Source organism: Diabrotica virgifera, chromosome 1 (genome assembly GCF_917563875.1).
Source record: "Diabrotica virgifera virgifera chromosome 1, PGI_DIABVI_V3a".
Lineage (NCBI taxonomy): Eukaryota > Metazoa > Arthropoda > Insecta > Coleoptera > Chrysomelidae > Diabrotica > Diabrotica virgifera.
Genome location: NC_065443.1, coordinates 291,917,369 through 291,936,319, shown reverse-complemented (window position 1 = coordinate 291,936,319; position 18,951 = coordinate 291,917,369). Strand labels below are relative to the sequence as shown.

The following is an 18,951-nucleotide window of genomic DNA, read 5'->3' as shown; positions in this document are numbered from 1 at the left end:
ATATGCACCTACCATAAAAAATAACAGAAACAAATAAATCTTTCATTATGAGTATCTCTTTCGTCATATAGAGTTTCCGTCAAGTGATTTACGATGACGCTATTTTGATAAAACCTTAAAAATGCAACTTGAGTAATAGAAAATCATAGCACGGATAATCCGCAGCACGGATAATCCGCACCCGGATAATCGGGGTTCTACTGTATTACGATTGAATCTTCGTTTTGAGATAATGCAGAGCTTTTTATAAAGAATCTGATAAGAATTTTATAAAGAATTTTTTCGTAAAATTTAAAAATTAATAATAAAATAGTTATTATAATTATTGTAATAAAATTATGTTGGTTATCGGTAATTTGAGAAATATTTGGAAAAATTAATTATTTATATACAAGGATGTAATTACATATTAAAATTAAAGTCGTATATTGTTAAATAAAAAAGTACTTTATCCTTGAGTTAAATTCTTATTTTTTGACTTAGCTCGTATAAAATTGATAAGCTTTGATATCTGATGGTTTATCTGGCTTATTTTGTATCTCAGATTTAAGACCATTCAGAGCATTTCAGGAAGAATAACTTTTTTCGTAAAATTGATAATAAAAATGTTTCCCATATGGTTCGAAGCCACGCAGACATACTGTATAAGTGCCCAAAAAAATTTATTTTGAATTTTCAAATTGTAATGTCTGACAGGGCCGTAACTACCATTGGGGCAACCAGGGCAGTGCCTCGAGGCCCCCGGCGAAGGGGGCCGCGCGATTGTAATCGCGTTACGCGATTAATTGTACTGCCTATAGGCAATATAACGCGATTAAAAACCTACATTATAGCCGAAGAATGTAAGTAACATTATATGTAGTATATTTTTTATGAAAACAGAAAAGATGTTATATTGATGGTAAATATTTAGCTTAAAATAATGTGATTTCAATTTTTTTTGTGTTGGTCAACTAAAATAGCAATATGTAGGTAGGTACAGGAAACTTCAGTCATGGAGTACATTAAAATGCGTTTTTAAGTGGTTAAATATCAATTTTCCCGGACTCCTTCTGCTGGGTGATTAACCCCAGACCTCCCGGTAGGGGGCCCCCAGCCCAACATCGTACTTATGGCCCTGATTTAATGACATGTTCGAATTCAGCATAATCAAAAAGCAAATAGAAACATTTTTGAACAAAGTAAAATGATGAATTCGCCGATATCTATTTTAAAATTATTTAAATTAAAACAGTTTTATTGTTTAAAGAATTAATAAACAATTAGAGGCATCTGTGAGTAGAACTTTTCACTTTAAGATAAGATATATAAACTAACAAAAAATATTTTAGAAAAATATAAGCTTGTTTGATTTTTTCCGAAACCGCTAAAAAAAAGTTTTCTACATTGACTCCCCTAAAGCGTAACTGTTATAAGTTATAATTTCCTTATCTTACCGTTTATCTGTTGAGAGATTGTCCAATGATTACCTACACAAGAAAAGTCGTCAATAATTGTTAAATAAATGCGTACCCGTACCAAACTGATGCAACTATAACCGTAAAACAACACAAACATAAATAACATTCAATGCAAACAACCAATATGAAATTACTGGCGATAATTGTATCGAAATACTAAAAGTAGGTAAAGAACAGAGAGAAAGAAAACCAATTTTTAGATTTAAAAATATTGTTCTTAAATTCGTCAAATTGCAATTCTAATATCTTTCAATAGTCACGTACAAAGCATTATATTGTCGCTGCCATAAAATTTCGGTAGGCCGGAAGGGATTAAGTTTCTAGATATTATGAGAGGATTCACTTGGTAAATACGTCTAGTTAGAAATTTTTACGTTTTTAAATTTAAACAGACAACGTAAAAATAATATAACAATAACAGATTTTTACATAATATCAGATGACAAGATGGGGCCCTTAAGCGATTGGGGCCCCCCCGCAAGCTTCACGCTGCGGGGCCCTCTGTTACGCCCCTGTAGAACACTGTAACATTTATATCTGAATAGGGCTTGCCCGTGAATAAATAAATAAATTTTGAATACCAACCACCAAATCCAGCAATCAGAAATCTCATACTAATTTTAGTGTTATTTATTTTTGTTAGGTATTGCGTATTACTTCTATTATTAAAGAATGTATGTATGGATGTACAGTCGAGTCGGAAATTGAAATTTACTAAACGCAAGAGCAAGTGACAGTAAGTAGCTACCGCTCCTATTACGGGTTAAAATTTGAGTTATCAAATATGTGTTTTATCTCGCCAGGTATTAATGACGCATGGGTAAAGACTCGTGGACTCAACTGTATAAATGTTTGACTTTTTTTATCTTATAATTTCATATTTTTGTTTATCACCTATCACTTAATAAATAAAATATGTCGTCGTCATCGTGGCAAAAGTCACGAAGTCCAAAATAACAAATCTGAGAAAACGAACATTTAGCGACTTCTGCCTGACAACAATTTTGGATTTATGCATATTCAGTGAATTAGAGAACCATCTCTACGTACTTTGCAGAATTTTGTTATTTCTGCCAGACTATGAAACTTAATATTGTGAATCGATCAGGACACTTTTTTACAAACTCAATTTTAACAAAAGTGGACTTAGTGAGTTTTGCTGTGACGACAACATATAATGCACATGATTTAACTTTTTATCATTTAATATATTTTTTACTCGCCTTCGGCTTTGGCCGAAGGTAACCTACAGGCCAAACTTAAGCAATGGCTTCGGCCAAAAACTCACTCTCAGTCAGTCTCTAGTTATTTTTGTAATGTATGTTTCTGAGACAGATACTTAAAACTTTCTAAATGTTTTTTAACTGTTGGCAACAATTCTGCCATTTCAGAGTTTCATAGTACAGTAAAACCTCCGTTAACCAAAATAATTGGGGGAGGGGAGGCTGTTTTGGATAACAAGAATTTCGGAGTTAAAAATAACGGTGCTACTTCGGTATGCGGTCTACGGCAGAGTTTCTAGTTTGGTATGCGGTCTACCGTCTGATATGCGATCTACGGCAGTTTAGCTGATTCGGCATGCGGTCTATGTACAAAAACAAATTAGAGAAACTATTACAAACTTTTTATTTATTAGGGTGGGTATAATAAAGGGATAATAAAATAACAAAATAACAAAACAACAACACTTGCTATCAATCATTTTACAGGCAGTATTTTGGAAGGATTTGAAAACTTTCTTGATACCCTTGCCTCGTTCCTTGATCTTACTAAAGCTTTTGATTGTGTCACTCATAGTATTCTTCTTAAAAAATTACATGCCTATAATTTTCATCCTATGTCTATTCAATTGATTGAGTCTTATCTATCAGATAGATTTCAATATGTGTTTTTTAACCAGCTTAAATCTGATAAAAAACCTTTGATGTATGGAGTGCCTCAAGGGTCAGTTCTAGGTCCAATATTATTTCTCATTTATATAAATGACTTGGGATTTTCACAAGAGGGCCCGGTAAGCACAGTCCTATTTGCTGATGATACTACATGCTATCAAAGTTACCACCCTTCCCAAATCAGTGATATTGATCTTGAGACCACAGAGTGCAATTTGTTCCAATGGTTTTTGGCAAATCGTCTCTCTCTCAATAACTCAAAATCACAAACAGTGAACTTTACCCTAAGACATAACACCATTACACATCCCATTTTAACAGATTGTTCACAGGAAGCTAAATTTCTTGGTGTTTATCTTGATCAGGGACTCACTTGGGAACGGCACATACTGAAACTTTCCCAAAAGCTCTCAAGCCAACTCTTTTATTTAGAAACCTATCTAAGGTTACCTCCCTTCAAACCCTTCTTACATCATATCACAGCAACTTTCACTCACGACTAACTTACGCAATCCTTTCCTGGGGACACTCTTGCCATATAGATAAGGTGTTTGGTCAGCAGAGAAAGTGTATTCGCATAATCACAGGTCAGGGTTATCGGGACGATTGTAGGCAGTCTTTCAGAAACCTGAGGATTCTCACACTACCTTCTGTGTACATTATGCAGTGCCTGTTGTATGTTCATCAAAATGTAGATCTGTATAAAACACAACAGCATACTTATCAGACTAGAAATCATGATGCCCTTGTACCAGACTTCAGTCGACTTGAGAGGACCAGAAATGGAACCAGATACCTAGCATTGAAATTTTATAACTGTATACCAATATCTATTAAAAGTCTTGATTTTAACCAATTTAAGAGACAAATTAAAAATTATCTTCTGATGGGTGCTTTCTACTCATTTGAGGAGTACTTCAGATCTAAATTTTGTTTTGTCCTGTAATTTAATTAGTGTTTAGTTTTTAAATTTTAGTAATAGGTTTTTTTTACTGAAGTACTGTCAACTTTTAATGTAATTTTAGACAATTTTAATTATTGCTGACCTGTAAAAGTACATTTGTACATTATTACCAATAAATACTCTACTCTAATAAAAAGGGTGGGTTGTGATTGCGCGCAGCGGTCAAATACCTCCTGCTCTGCGGTTCTCTCACTCTAATACCCGTAAGTTGGGTTTGGACCGAAGGGTTAGGTCTTCCTCCTTTCAGGCAAAAACCGATATTTACTGCGGTTGCATGATATTTAATATTAAAATAGTATTGGATGTGGTAGAATGTAGACTCTTTGTATAATTACCAATTGAACAGTGAAGCTGTTAGTAATAATAAAATAGTAATGTTTGTAATAGTTTCTCTAATTTGTTTTTGTACGTAGACCACATGCCGAATCAGCTAAATTACCGTAGACCACATATTAGACGGTAGACCGCATACCGAAGTGGCACCAAAATAACACTATTTTTTGTATTCTTCTTGTATCAAATTACATAGTATTCTTGGTCAAAGTTGGTATTAAAAAATTCTATAAGGTAATTTCGTAATGTGTTGTATATTATTGCATTCTTTAGTTGTATGAAAGCAATGTTGACAATGTTAACAAATTAACATCAAATTGTTTTTGTTTTTCGATAAACATTTACTTTTTATTGAAGAAATTATTGAAACTGTCATCCGTTTCAGTTGGAGGTTTTACTGTACTTAGGGCCGGTTGTTCGAACGCTAATCAAAAATGGAATCAACTGATCATTATCAAATATTTAAATACTGTCACCAACTGTCAATGTCAACTTTGTTTGGGTTGCTGAAAACATAATTGATTACAATTATGAGATTTATTAATCAATTATGTTAATTATCATAATGATAATTAACATAATTGATTACAATCAACTGATTGACGTATGAATGAGGGGTGTTGTTATTTGATAGTTGTTAAGGGGACTTAATTATAGTCAACTTATTGATTAGTGTTCAAACAACCCGCCCTTAGTCTATGTGAAAAATAATCTCTTTCAAATGCAAAACACATAAAAATTAATAACCAGTAGCTGAAACATAACTCATTATGACTCATTAACTCTATACATAGACTAAAACTTACTTTTGTTGTCAATGTTGGGCAATAATTTTTCTGTTTTCATACTTCTACAATGTTTTTCATCATCTATCTCAGTTGAAGCTCCTATCTGCAATTTTACATCTTTCTCTGAGTCTAATTTTTGAGTATCTGTTCTTGTACTTTGAAATAGACTGTCACACCCATGGTTGACTTGTAAATTATGTTCATCCAGTTCTTCTTTAATTTCTGTCTTAACTTCTTGTTTAATAATAACAGGGAATGAGTTATTTATATTATATTGTAACATATGTTCTTCTACTTTAATATCGTCTAAGCATGAGTCTGATAAAGAATCTTTTGTACTTTCAACTTCAAGCACACATTCTTCCAGTTCAGATTTAATTTGTATATAAACATGCTCGGGAGAAGCTTCATATTTGTCACTTATTAAAACATTTTGTTTTCTTTCTGTAGAATCTTCACTTAACTCCATTTCGAATTTAAACTCAATTATTGCTGTGTCCAATATGCAAAAATGTATTAAATTAAATTAAATTAGGTAGGTAGTTACTAAAACTTACTGTTCAATATTCAACGTGAAATGTAATGTGAGGTGAATGGTGGGTGAATGAATGTTTTTATCGTTGTTGTTGTTTTTGTCTTGTCATTGACATGACAATTTTTTGACAAAAGACTTCGTCCGGCAATGTTGCCAGGATAAAAAACTAAAAATCACCAGCCAGACACTTGCTTCAAAAGTTGCCAGATTTTGCAAAAAATCACCAGAAAATTAAACATTAAACAATTACATATTTTTTTTTATTACATATTTTTATTTACAATCTGCTTCATCGAAGCTATAAGCAAATAGTTTGAATGTTAAATACATGAGGGAGAAGCTGCCCTGTGGCAACCCTCCTATTATAATTTTTTACATTTGATCACAATATGTATATATTTAATTTATTAAATCTGTTGGCCATAGTTTCTTCAGTCGTCTTGCGAATTCGGGAGGAGTGTTCAGCAGTCTTGCTTCATCATTTGGATGACTTCTCAGTCCATCAAGGTAGCTCTTTGTGATCCTTGGAATTTCTTCCTCTACCAAGGGTGTAGCTGAGTCCTCGTGTAGGGTTTTATTGCTTACATACCAGGGTGCGTTGAATATCATCCTCAATATTTTTGACTCTTTGTATTATCTTGATATTTGATGGCTTTGAGCATCCCCAGAGTTGAACACCATAGGTCCAAATTGGTTTTATCATAGTTTTATACAGGAGCAGTTTATTTTCAATATTGAGTTTTGATTTTCGACCAATAAGCCAGCTCATTTGTCGTATTTTGATGTTGATCTGGGTTTTCTTGGCTTGGATGTGCGGCTTCCATGTTAACCCTAATAGCACAAGGACGTCCAATGGACGTCCATTGGACGTCCTTCACGGACTTTGGGGACGTCCGTTTTCGTCCGAGGAACGTCCTTTATACGTCCTATTTTGGTCCAAATGTCGCGCTACCGAACGTCCATTGGACATCCATCTAAGGTCCGAAGGGACGTATATTGGAACTTAATCGGACGTAAATTGGACCTTAATCGGACGTCCCAGGAGACGTAAATTGGACCTTAATCGGACGTAAATTGGACCTTGATCGGACGTAAATTGGACCTTATCCGGACATAAATTGGACCTTAATCGGACGTCCTAGGGGACGTAAATTGGACCTTAATCGGACGTAAATTGGACCTTAATCGGACGTAAATTGGACCTTAATCGGACGTAAATTGGACCTTAATCGGACATAAATTGGACCTTAATAGGACGTAAATTGGACCTTAATCGGACGTAAATTGGACCTTAATCGGACGTAAATTGGACCTTAATCGGACGTAAATTGGACCTTAATCGGACGTAAATTGGACCTTAATAGGACGTAAATGGGACCTTAAGCGGACGTAAATTGTACCTTAATCGGACGTAAATTGGACCTTAATCGGACGTCCTAGGGGACGTGAATTGGACCTTAACAGGACGTCCAATTTTGGTCCAAAGGCCAAGTTGCCAAATGTCCAATGGAGGTCCACCTAACGTCGGAGGGGACGTTGGGTGGACGTCATTTTTGCATTCATAGGATGTCCCAGTTTGGTCCAATGTCTTGCTGCTGAACATCCATCTAACGTCCTGGAAGGTCATTCGGTGGACGTCTAGCGACGATATTTAGACCTGTGGACTTGTGGAGAATGTATTGTGGGAAATAAAAAATATATTTTTTAAGGAACTTATATTTCATCTTATATCAAATTACAATTATTGGATATTACATTATTTACATTAAATTACAATACACTTCTCCAAGAAATTAACGCACCACCTTAAATATGGGGTATATTTGATGTCTCGTATTTCCTAAACCTGTTGTCCCATCTAAGTGATGTTTTTATAATATTATAGCCTAGGCTATAGGTTACCTCCTTAAGCTTGTCATGCACAGGGAGCTATGCTGTAATATATGTATATTATATCATATCGCTCTCTATAGTAATGTGATATAATATATGTATATTACAGTATAGCTCCCTGTGCATGACAAGCATAAGGAGGTAACATATTCTAGGGCCTAGGCTAGAATATTATAAAAAAAATCACTTAGATGCAACAACAGGTTTAGGAAATTCGAGACATCAAAAATGCCCAATTTTTAAGGTTTTGCGTAATGGGCTGTATATACAGGGTGTAACAAAAATACAGGTCATAAATTAAATCACATATTCTGGGACCAAAAATAGTTCAAATAAACGTATAACTTACCTTGTACAAATATGCACATAAAAAAAAGTTACAGCCCTTTGAAATTACAAAATGAAAATCGATTTTTTCGATTATATCGAAAACTATTAGCGATTTTTTATTGAAAATGGACATGTGACATGTGGCATTATTATGGCAGGAATATCTTAAAGAAAAATTATGGTGAAATTTGTGCACCCCATAAAAATTTTATGGGGGTTTTGATCCCTTAAATCCTCCCAAACTTTTGTGTATGTTCCAATTCAATTTTATTATTGTGGTACCATTAGTTAAATTCAATATTTTTGTTTCTTAGTATTTTTCAGATAAGGCAGTTTTTATCGAGTTGCGACTTCTTTTTTAATATGTCCACGTAAAAATTTTATGGGGGTTTTGTTCCTTTAAACCCCTAAAATGTTTGTGTATGTTCCAATTAAACTATTACTGAGGTACCATTAGTTAAACAGAGTGTTTTCAAAACTTTTTTGCCTCTTTGTATTTTTTCGATAAGGCACGTTTTATCGAGTCTGGCTTCTTTTTTAATATGGTTCAAAATATACCTAAAAATGTAAAGCATAAATAAGTTTGCATATTATTACCAAGTCTCCATAATCGTACTTAACCATATACAAATATGTGGTGGATTTGACAAATATTCAAAATATTTCGATAAAAATTGACTTTTCGAAAAAGCAATAAGAGGCAAAAAAGTTTTTAAAACGTTGTTTAAATGGTAGGTACTACAATAATAATTAAATTGAAACGTGCACAAAAGCACATTGTTTTCGATACATTGGAAAAAATCACTTTTCATTTTGTAACTTCAAATGAGTGATAAAGGCACAGAGACTTAGATCACGAGGTCACATTGAAAGGATGCCAAAAACGAGGACTCCGAAAAGGGTACTAAACTACACTATAGCTTCAAGAAAGAGAAGAGGAAGACCGGAAAATAGATGGAAGCAAGAGGTCGAAAAAGATTTGGAAAGAATGGTGTTACAGGGTTAGAAAAGAAAAATGAATAAGAGGAAGGAATGGAGAAAAATCACATATCAAGCCAGAGAAGATCTCAGTACATAAAGAAACGTGAAAATGAAGAAAAAAACAAACTTTTCAAGCCATGGGCCTCTAAGGCCCTTGGTGCTATTAATATATAACTTCAAAGGGCTGTAACTTTTCTTTTGTGCACATTTGTACTAAGGTAAGTTAGGTCCAATCAAACTATTTTTGGTCCCAGGATATGTGATTAAATTTATGACCTGTATTTTTGTTACACCCTGTTATATATAAAGGTTATATTTGGTTCTTGGGACATCAAAGTATATTTTTTAGACATTCCCTGGATATAGTCACTGATGTGACATACCTCCGATTTGTTTTTTCATGAGTTTTGTAAGAGAGACTAAAAACTTTTTTGGTAAATGTTTACATTAGTAAGGCTACTTGGATTAATCTGAAATTTGCACAGTATATTTTTGACTACTTTTTATTCACTTTACCTTCTATACATTTTTTCGCGCTGAGCTATAGTTTTTCTGTATTTTTCATTCAAAAAACTAATATTTTGACGTCAATTTCAAATCGCCTCCGCCATTTTAATTGCTGTCAAGGAAGTGCGTATGCGTACTGCATACCTTTTAAAGCACTGTTGCCACATCTTTCAAAATTATTGTTTATGGCAAAATTACTAGTTCCAGTACTAGAGACTTTAGCAAACGTAAAATAAAGGATCTTTTATTCGGCGGGCGTAATTTCGGCCGGTAATCCCTTGGCCTACCTGCATAAATGCATTACACTCCTGGGGTACTCTACACTCTAATACCCGAAAGTTAGGTTTTGACGAAGAGTTAGGTCTTCCTCCTTTGAAAATTGTACTGTGTAATATATAATATAATATATTGATTTTTTAAAATTAGCAAAATGTATGTGCAAATTATCATAAGACTTATAGCTTATTACAAGTATCCTGTAATAAAAGATCCTTTATTTTACGTTTGCTATAAGTCTCTAGTACTGGATGGAACTAGTAATTTCGCCATAAACAATAATTTTGAAAGATGTGGCAACAGTGCTTTAAAAAGTATGCAGTAGCATAGCCACCTTTACTTTACAAGCCATGAAGAAAAAAAGGCAACATCGCAATTGATGACGTGCGTAGTCCGACTTTCGGACTACCGCTTTTGAAAACACAATTTTAAAGTAGAAATTCTGGTAAAATTTATAGTATTTTTTGAGTCGTACAAGAAAATATTATTAATTAGAAGTTTGTACAAAATAAAATTAAAAGTACTTCCTTGTAAGTAACGTTTATTATACAAAAAAAACCAATAACAAGAATATACATGGGATTAATTTTTTTCGAATCCTAAGAAAACTAATAAGTATTTTTCAAAAATTTAAACGCAGAATGAAAGATTACGTTAGGACCGAGGGCCGAAAGTCCCTGAAAACTTCTATGTTTATTTTAATAAGTTACAGGGGCGAAAAATTAAGAAAATTTAGTGTGATTTTTAGTTTCAAATATGTCATTCAAAAACAACCTTTCATTCATTCTAAGGGACTTTCGGCCCTCGGTAATAAAGTAATCTTTCATTCAGCGTTTAAATTTTTCAAAAATACTTATTAGTTTTCTCAGAATTCGAAAAAATGATTGCATTTAAAATACACTGAAAATTTTGACAGGCGTCAAAATTTTGCATTTTGTTCCTTTCCCTTTAAAGTTTTTCGCACTTATTTAGAAACATCCTGAATTGGAAAAATGCGAGGAACTGCAGAAGGTTTTAACTTAGGATTCGTTAATTTCTCTACATGTTTGTTGCCTTCCTTATCTACCCATTCTCTAACTCTCTCGATGTCATCAGAATAAAAATGTTTGGCACATACTACCGCTGATGTTCCAATAACAAAATTTTTCCTGTGGATACACTGTAACCAAAGTTCTCGCAGCTTTGGATCCTTTGGAAATAAAAAAGTGCTTTCTGGTTGTTCATTCTTTTTAAGACTGCTATCGTAATTGCTTTTGCACTCTGGCACACAGCAACGGCTTGGCATCTACAAAAACAAAAATTATAAGTAGGTATGCCGTATGTAAAATACCAAACTTAAAGAAATTTATATAAACTTGCGTGCATAGAAATCAGCCCACTCAAAAATTTGGTCATTTTTGATGTCTCGTATTTCCCGAACCTGTTGGCCGATTTAAATTGATTTTTTAATATGTTATAGCCTGATTCTTTAACAATACCCCTGTAATAATATTGTTGCTAAATAAGTAAATTTTCATTGTATATATACCGGGTGTACGAATTAAACTGTCTTTTTTTTTCAAAGTTCGCATCACCCTATGGAATATTCATTCTAAGGGACTTTCGGCCCTCGGTGATAAAGTAATCTTTCATTCTGCGTTTAAATTTTTCAAAAATACTTATTAGATTTTTCAAGATTCGAAAAAAATGATTACATTTAAAATACATTGAAAATTTTGACAGGGGTCAAAATTTTGAATTTTGTTACTTTCCCTTTAAAGTTTGTCGCACTTATTTAGAAACACCCTGTATTGATAAAGGACATATTATCTATATAGTTGTTAAAGTAGCTAACTTTTTTTTATTATCCAACATAAGCGAATGAATAAAAAACAGAATGTTAAGAAAACCTGAGGCTATAGTTGAGTTTTAATTTCACTATTTTATAAATGCCCGTTATACAATAAAAAATTAACTGCTTAGCAACAATATTATTACAGCGGTATTGTTAAAGAATCAGGCTATAACATATTAAAAAAATCACTTGAATCGGCCAACAGGTTTAGTAAATATAAGACATCAAATATGACAAAAATTTTAAGTGGACGCATTTCTATATGCACGTAAGTTTATATAAAAATATATTATACTATAAAACATATTATATAAAAATATATTATATTGAACTAAAATCATCTTAATACATACCTTTTAATATTCTTTATAATTTGGAGCACGAAATATTGTAAAATGTTTGAGTTTTTCTGTAAATACAGTGAATATTATTTAAAAACATTTAAAAATAAATGAGAACTGTCAGAATTAACCGGTCTACGCTTAGATGTTGCCAAGTTTCAACTTCATGGCTTGTAAAGTAAAGGTGGCTATGGCAGTAGGCATACGTACTTCCTTGACAGCAATTAAAATGGCGGAGGCGATTTGAAATTGACCTCAAAATATTAGTTTTTTGAATAAAAAATACAGAAAAACTATAGCTCAGCGCGAAAAAATGTATAGAAGGTAAAGTGAATAAAAAGTAGTCAAAAATATACTGTGCAAATTTCAGATTAATCCAAGTAGCCTTACTAATGTAAACATTTACCAACTTGGTAATTTTTATGGTCACCTCCTGTTTTCATATATTTTTTGACATGTTTTGTAGTAAATTCAACTATCTATTTACTACAAGACATGTCAAAATTTACATGTGAAAGCAGGAGATGATCCTAAAAATGGTTTTTCGTCTCCTACAAAATTCATGAAAAATCAGATAGGAGAATTTGTACATTACAATTCTCTGATGTTTGGGAAAAAGGGCTTAAGTCAGAAATGCACATCGATAATGTTTTGATGATTTCTGGACCAGAAAAATCGGCTCTTTTTATTGGTACATACAGTTTACGTCTGCAACAGTTTTTTGCTGGTCCAGAAATCATCAAAACATTAGCAATGTGCAATTCTGACTTACGCCCTTTTTGCCAAACATAAAAAAAACAATCTGGTCATAACTTGTAACGGTCCACCCGTTATATTATCATTTTTAGCGCTGTAATTATTTTTAAAAAAATAATTATTTTCTCTTGACCTCCCATTTAAATTCTTTAATTTATCGTAAAGGACTTCTCATGTGACGTCACACTGTACGGAACATAGTTGTTGAACCGTTCCTTGTCGTTTAATTCGTGTTCCGTGAGAGTTTGACGTTTTCCTCGCTGACTGTGGGAGGAATGAGAGGGACTTGGCCGGTGGCTGCGAGGTTGACAGGTTGGTGTTGGTGGTTAGTACCGTAAATGGCGGTTAATTTCTTCGAAATTAATTTTTATTTCAACTAAGTTTGGAAGTATAGTAAAAAGTTACCACCACTTGTTTCCTGGAGTACGGGTTTCCTGGAGTAAGGATGGGAGTACCATCAGTGGAAGAGGAATAAAAAATTAACCGGTAAATCGTTTTTTCTACTAATGTTTTTTAGTTAACCTTGAATATATGAAATAGTTGGTTCATTGTTAAATGTTCTTAGCCAGTCCCTTAGGTGAAGGATGTAGATTATTTCGATCTTTATATTATCTTTATATCGATCTTTATATTAATGGGGTTTTTGGTTTTACATAACCAAACATTTTTGAAGTCCTCAAATTAATATTGGAAATAATTACCATTTCTCTGTACGTTTTAAACCGATTGAACATCCAATATATCTATAAATTTTCATGTCCAATATATCTATAAATTGTCATGTAACTATCTTTGTCTGGTTCAATACCATTTCATTAAGGTATATAAAATGTATGTAGATGGCTATTACTATCTTAATCTCATGTTATTTCAGATAAGTCATATTTTATATTCCTATTTCAAATGCAATGCCATTATTTGTTCATGTTTTCAAACTCAAAATAGTTCAAGGTTACCTGAGATTAGTTTTTGTTCCATTTTTAATGGTTGTTTTTTTATGTTATTGCTTCTAAAAAGTTTTCCTCGATTATTTCTTCTTCTCTTTACTTTTGTTTACCGGTTTATATGAGAAATCAAACGAAGTATATGTTTTTAGCCATTTGGAAGAAAACTAACCCTCATGTGATGTCGTACCCACCTTGACTACCTAGGGAAGCCACCTTGACCTTATTGCAGCTACCGCCAAGTCAAACTGGGAGTATGTTTTGGGAACAAGCTTTTTGGGGGACATTCCAGCTCCTTTTCGTCCTGCCACCTGGGCCTACGGGGGGGCATGGAGGTGCATCATAGTGATGCTCATTTTCTAGGATGCAACCGCAACCTCGTTTGGGAACATTTAGTGAGGAGTTTTAGTAACTATTGGTTTTTTTATATTTCAGACTATCTGTTAAATACACTATGTTTTTTTTCAGATTTAGGTTACCTCTGTTTTTTTTGACATATGTATTTGTATATTAGATTATTTGGTTCCCAAACTTTGTATCTACGGTAACTTCTTGTGCACAGGAATAAGCCTAGAGAAAATTAGGTTTTTAATACTTTATTATTGCTTTGATATTGGTTTATGTAATTCGGGTAAATTTATTTTGTAACATTACTTGCTTGTTTCCCAAATATTGTATTTATTCGCTTTATTTCGTTTGTTCGGTTACTTCGTCGTTACTTTATTTCATTGCATTTGCTCGGTTAATTTAGGTCATTTTGTCGGTATTTTTCTTAACTTCACTTCTATAACGTTTATTCATTTGTATATTTAATTTTGCTTTATTCAGTATTGTATTTTCTCTTAGTGAGGCTTGGGCCTATTTATTTGTATTATTTTCATCTTCGTCGGTTTCCTTTAGTTGTACGTAGCAGGCGTACTATAACCATTTGGTAGAAGATTTATGTAATTTTGTACCCTATATGTTAGTAAGAGGTACTTATATTTAAGTTTGTAACAGATAACATTATTGTTGTTATCTTTAAAATATATATATATCTTCTTGTATAACTTATGTCATTTTAGAGTCACAGCATAATATGAACTTGCTTAACTCAGAGATTGTTAAAAATCTGGTAGTTATTTTTAATAAATATGTTTATTTATTTTGTATATCATTTATTTTTATTATTCCTTTATGTTCATTATTACAGGTTTGATATATTTAATATTTGACAGCAGTATAAGATACCTGGGAAAATGATCGAAGATCATTTTCATGGCGCCCATGATTTGTTAGATTTATTTATCTTGTTCGTCTTTAGCAATTATCCATCTTCATTCAGTTTCAGTACATTATTCTTATTTTATTATTTCATCTTTTAGTCATCATTACTATCTATATAGAGCTACTGTTCTTCGACAGGCATGCAAACGAGCCGTATCCATCCTTGAGTGTCAAGTTGCTCTCTTGCATCTCTAGCTAGCCAACTCTATTCAGTTTGCCTCTGTCTCTTCCCACTTCTACTTATTATCCCTTCTAATTCCCCTTTCTTCAGTACTACTGCAAAGTAGTATTTTTTATTTTTCCTACTTCGGCTCAACCGCTGAAGCCCCTTCATTTTTATTTTCATAAGAGGCCCTATTTAGCTACCTAGTCTTTTCTTCTTTTTTTTCCTTACTTCTGTTGGAGTATATCTTTCTTTTTACTTTCACTCCAACAGAAGTTTTCTTATTTTTGTTACACTGGCGCCCAACGTGGGGCACGAACCCACGACCCTGAGATTAAGAGTCTCATGCTCCGATAGATAGTAATAGCCATGCTACCTAGTCTTTTCTTCTTTTTTTTCCTTACTTCTGTTGGAGTATATCTTTCTTTTTACTTTCACTCCAACAGAAGTTTTCTTATTTTTGTTACACTGGCTGCCCAATGCGTGGTGCCAACCGTTTTTGGTTCTAAGACAGTAGTTCTTTTATTGGAATTTTCTGTTTTATTAACTTTTTGATATCTTTGTATATATGTTATTTCTGATTTATTTTTGTCTTTAATTTTTATTAATACTAAACAGGTAGACTTATACTGCTTTTGGTTTTGATTAGTTTATTTTCGGTACCTCATCTTTAGTTTTAGTGGTACAGCTCATATCTTAGTTTGGATTTTGTATTTTTATTGGAAACTTATTTATGTATTTAGATTGAGTATACATAACTGACATTATGTTCTATTAGTTAAATTTTTAGTCCTTCTACCAATGGTAGTATGTTTGCACGTACAATTAATTATTGACTATATGCATATATTTTTTTTCTAGTATGGTTATATTTTACACCTAACTAGAAATTATTTTCAGTATTTAGGTATTTTATTTACTTTATTGATTTGATTATTTATATATTTTGCTGGCATTTTGATTTGTTGGTGTGTCGCTAATATTTTCTCCATATGTATCTTTGTCTTACAAACTTTAGATTATATTTTATATTTGTTATTTTTGATATTTGGGTTGTTTGGTAAGACAGGCACACACCACAAAGCACAATCAGTCCACAACATTAGCTTCTACACATGATACGTTGAATTCGCATGGTTCGGATGATTACAGATGGTCATCCAAATTATTTTTCTTTAATTGGTAGTGTTAAACATAACAATTATAATTATTGTATAGTAAAGTAGTTCCATTATCCACCTCAGTTTCTAGTTTTATTATTGTTGATAATAATATTATATCAATGTGGGTACCATAATATAATGCTCATAGAAATCAGATACTTTAGGTTGAGATTTAAATATAAATTCTTTATTAGTTAGGAAACATTGATACTATTTTCCTACTAAGTTATAGAACAGTCTTCAGAAGAAGATTACCTTAACAGTGTTGTTCAAGCTAATCTCTTCTTCTGTTTGTCTTTAGCTTAGCTCAATCTTTAGTATGGTTAGAAATTTTAGTCTGATATTTTTTTTTTGTCATCTGATAATGCAGGTACCTACATACATTGCTTGATTTCATCTTTGGCTTTGTTGTTGATGACTTTTAATTTATTACTTATTAATTTAATTATTATGTAGTACTTTATGTATGAGTTTAACTTTTTTTTGGTATTAGGCATGGTGCATTGTAATTATTATTATGAGTCAATGTTATTAATTGCTAATCCTGTCAGTAGGATTATACAATTAATCAGAACTTCACTTGTATTTTTGTTTAGTTTTTGCACACCTAACCCCTTAAGTTAGAAGGGTTGTTGAATTATTATGTATTTATATACTTATTTGGACAGGTAAGCTCATACAAGTACTCTTGTTTAATATGGATATTATTATGGAACTGTATGTTATGCACTACTTATCTCAGGTTATGTGTTATATTATTTGGAATATTTGATTACTTACTAATTTTTTTTTTGATCATATTTATATATTGTTATTGAATTTGCCATATTGGAAAGATGTGGTTTTTAATTTGTTATTGGGTTACTCTATTAACATTTGTCTCCAATATCTTAAACACTTAATAATAATTTATATCCTTCTATCCTACACACTATGATTCTGGAATTAGTTTGGAATGTTGATGTAAGTATGTATGAATTCTTGAGTCTTTCACATTTCTGCTTATGATTAGTCTGTCAATACTCTGATTTGTGAATGCGTGGGTTCGAAGTTGTTGCTCAGCAACTGATCACTGCTGTTTGACTGGCTTCGTAATCTTCGAAGTTTCATGGCAGAGTAGGCAGACGTTTTACCATTATAATATTTCTTGTTAGGAAATGACGGTCGCATGTCCTAACCATTCTTTTGGAATTAGTCCAAGTATTCCAGTTTTTTTTTACAATTTAATAGGGAAGTATTTAGTTCATATTAGGCCTTTTACTTCATAGTATGTTTGTACTTATAGTTGATGGATAAACATGGATAAATATCTTGCGCACTTGTTTATAAATCAATGCTTACGCCATCCCTATACATAGTAGGTTCATTAAGTCAGTATTTGGAGTGTTTAGACAGATGAGTTGTTCATTTGAGTATATTCCCACTTCTTTCCTTAGGCATTAGTTTTGTTATTTAGATTTTTGAACATTTCCTGAATAATTCCACGTATGTGAGAGCGCATGAATCTGCAGTTTTAATTAAAATTGGTTGCCCGTTCTCGTCAATTTTTTTCCTATCACCTATCACATATTTTTTTTCCTATCACTTATCATAGTGTCATAAAACTTATGAGTTCATCATTTATTCTTTTTCTTTCTTACTTATTCTTACATTATTAGTACCTTATCTGAGTCTGGTTATTCTCATACATCTGTTGTAGCAACATGCTATAGTTCGCGAATACCAGCATGAATTAAGTTATGTATTTTCTAGAATATTTTAGTCAATACACTTTAGGTATTTATCTTACCTTTGATTTAGTTTGGTTACATCTCTGTTACTTAGTCTGTTAGTAATTTTTTTATTGTGACTTATTTTGATTACTTAGTTTGGATAGGTTCATATTACCGGATGAGGGTGTATGTAGACCTAATTTATTTATTTTGTTCAGTATTAGTTACCATTGGATCCAATAATTTAGTTTATTTAGTATTAGTAAGAATTGGTCCATAAATTTGCCTGATCGTTCTTCTTTGGATATACTCCTATATAAATCTGGTGTCCATTGATAGTCCGATTCTGGATAAGTGTCCGATTCTTCATTTATTTTGTGTATTTAGTTGGATAGGTTCGTATTACCGGATGTGGGTGTACGTAGACCTGATCTGTTATGTGGTTTAGTATTGGTGTGAATTGGTCCATAAATTTGCCTGGTCGTTCTTCTTTGGATATGCCTTTTATGAATCTGGTGTCCACTGATAGTTCGACTTTGGATTAAGTGTCCGATTCCACATTTATTTTGGTTATTGAGTTTTGGATTCCTTTGGTATGTTTATTATTGGTATTATTTGACATTAGTGAGAATTGTTCCATAAATCTTCCTGATTGTTCTTCTCTGGATATACTATTATGAATCTGGTGTCCATTGTTAGTTCAGTTTTGGATAAAGTGTTCAATTCTTTACCTATTTTAGTTACTGATTTTTTTTATTCACTTTGGTACATTTACTTTTGATATGGTTCGAATTGGCTCACACCTTTTCCTGG

At 32.5% G+C, this 18,951-nt stretch overlaps 2 protein-coding genes and 1 long non-coding RNA gene across 5 annotated transcripts in view; 1 reads left to right on the top strand and 2 right to left on the bottom strand.

Annotated features, from left to right (window-relative positions):
• The window catches only part of LOC114328958 (zinc finger protein 664-like), a 34,229-nt gene extending 28,164 nt beyond the window's left edge, over positions 1–6,065 (bottom strand). For all 3 annotated transcript variants that reach the window (XM_050642145.1, XM_028277953.2, XM_050642146.1), the window contains exon 1: positions 5,456–6,065. In XM_050642145.1, the coding sequence (XP_050498102.1) occupies positions 5,456–5,906 (451 nt within the window). In that variant the 5' untranslated portion in view covers positions 5,907–6,065. The remainder of the gene's footprint in view (positions 1–5,455) is intronic.
• A 4,464-nt stretch (positions 6,066–10,529) lies between these two features.
• Positions 10,530–12,291, bottom strand: LOC126879151 (THAP domain-containing protein 2-like). Its single transcript, XM_050642149.1, has 2 exons — positions 12,147–12,291; positions 10,530–11,244 (listed from the first exon to the last, which is right to left on the bottom strand). Exon 2 carries the CDS (start codon positions 11,242–11,244, stop codon positions 10,924–10,926), a length of 321 nt encoding a protein of 106 aa, XP_050498106.1. The 5' UTR covers positions 12,147–12,291; the 3' UTR covers positions 10,530–10,923.
• Positions 12,292–12,956: 665 nt separating this feature from the next.
• On the top strand, positions 12,957–14,985 carry LOC126879152 (uncharacterized). The gene is made up of 2 exons (XR_007695992.1): positions 12,957–13,376; positions 13,987–14,985. It is a non-coding gene; the product is annotated as an uncharacterized LOC126879152 (long non-coding RNA).
• Positions 14,986–18,951: the final 3,966 nt, after the last annotated feature.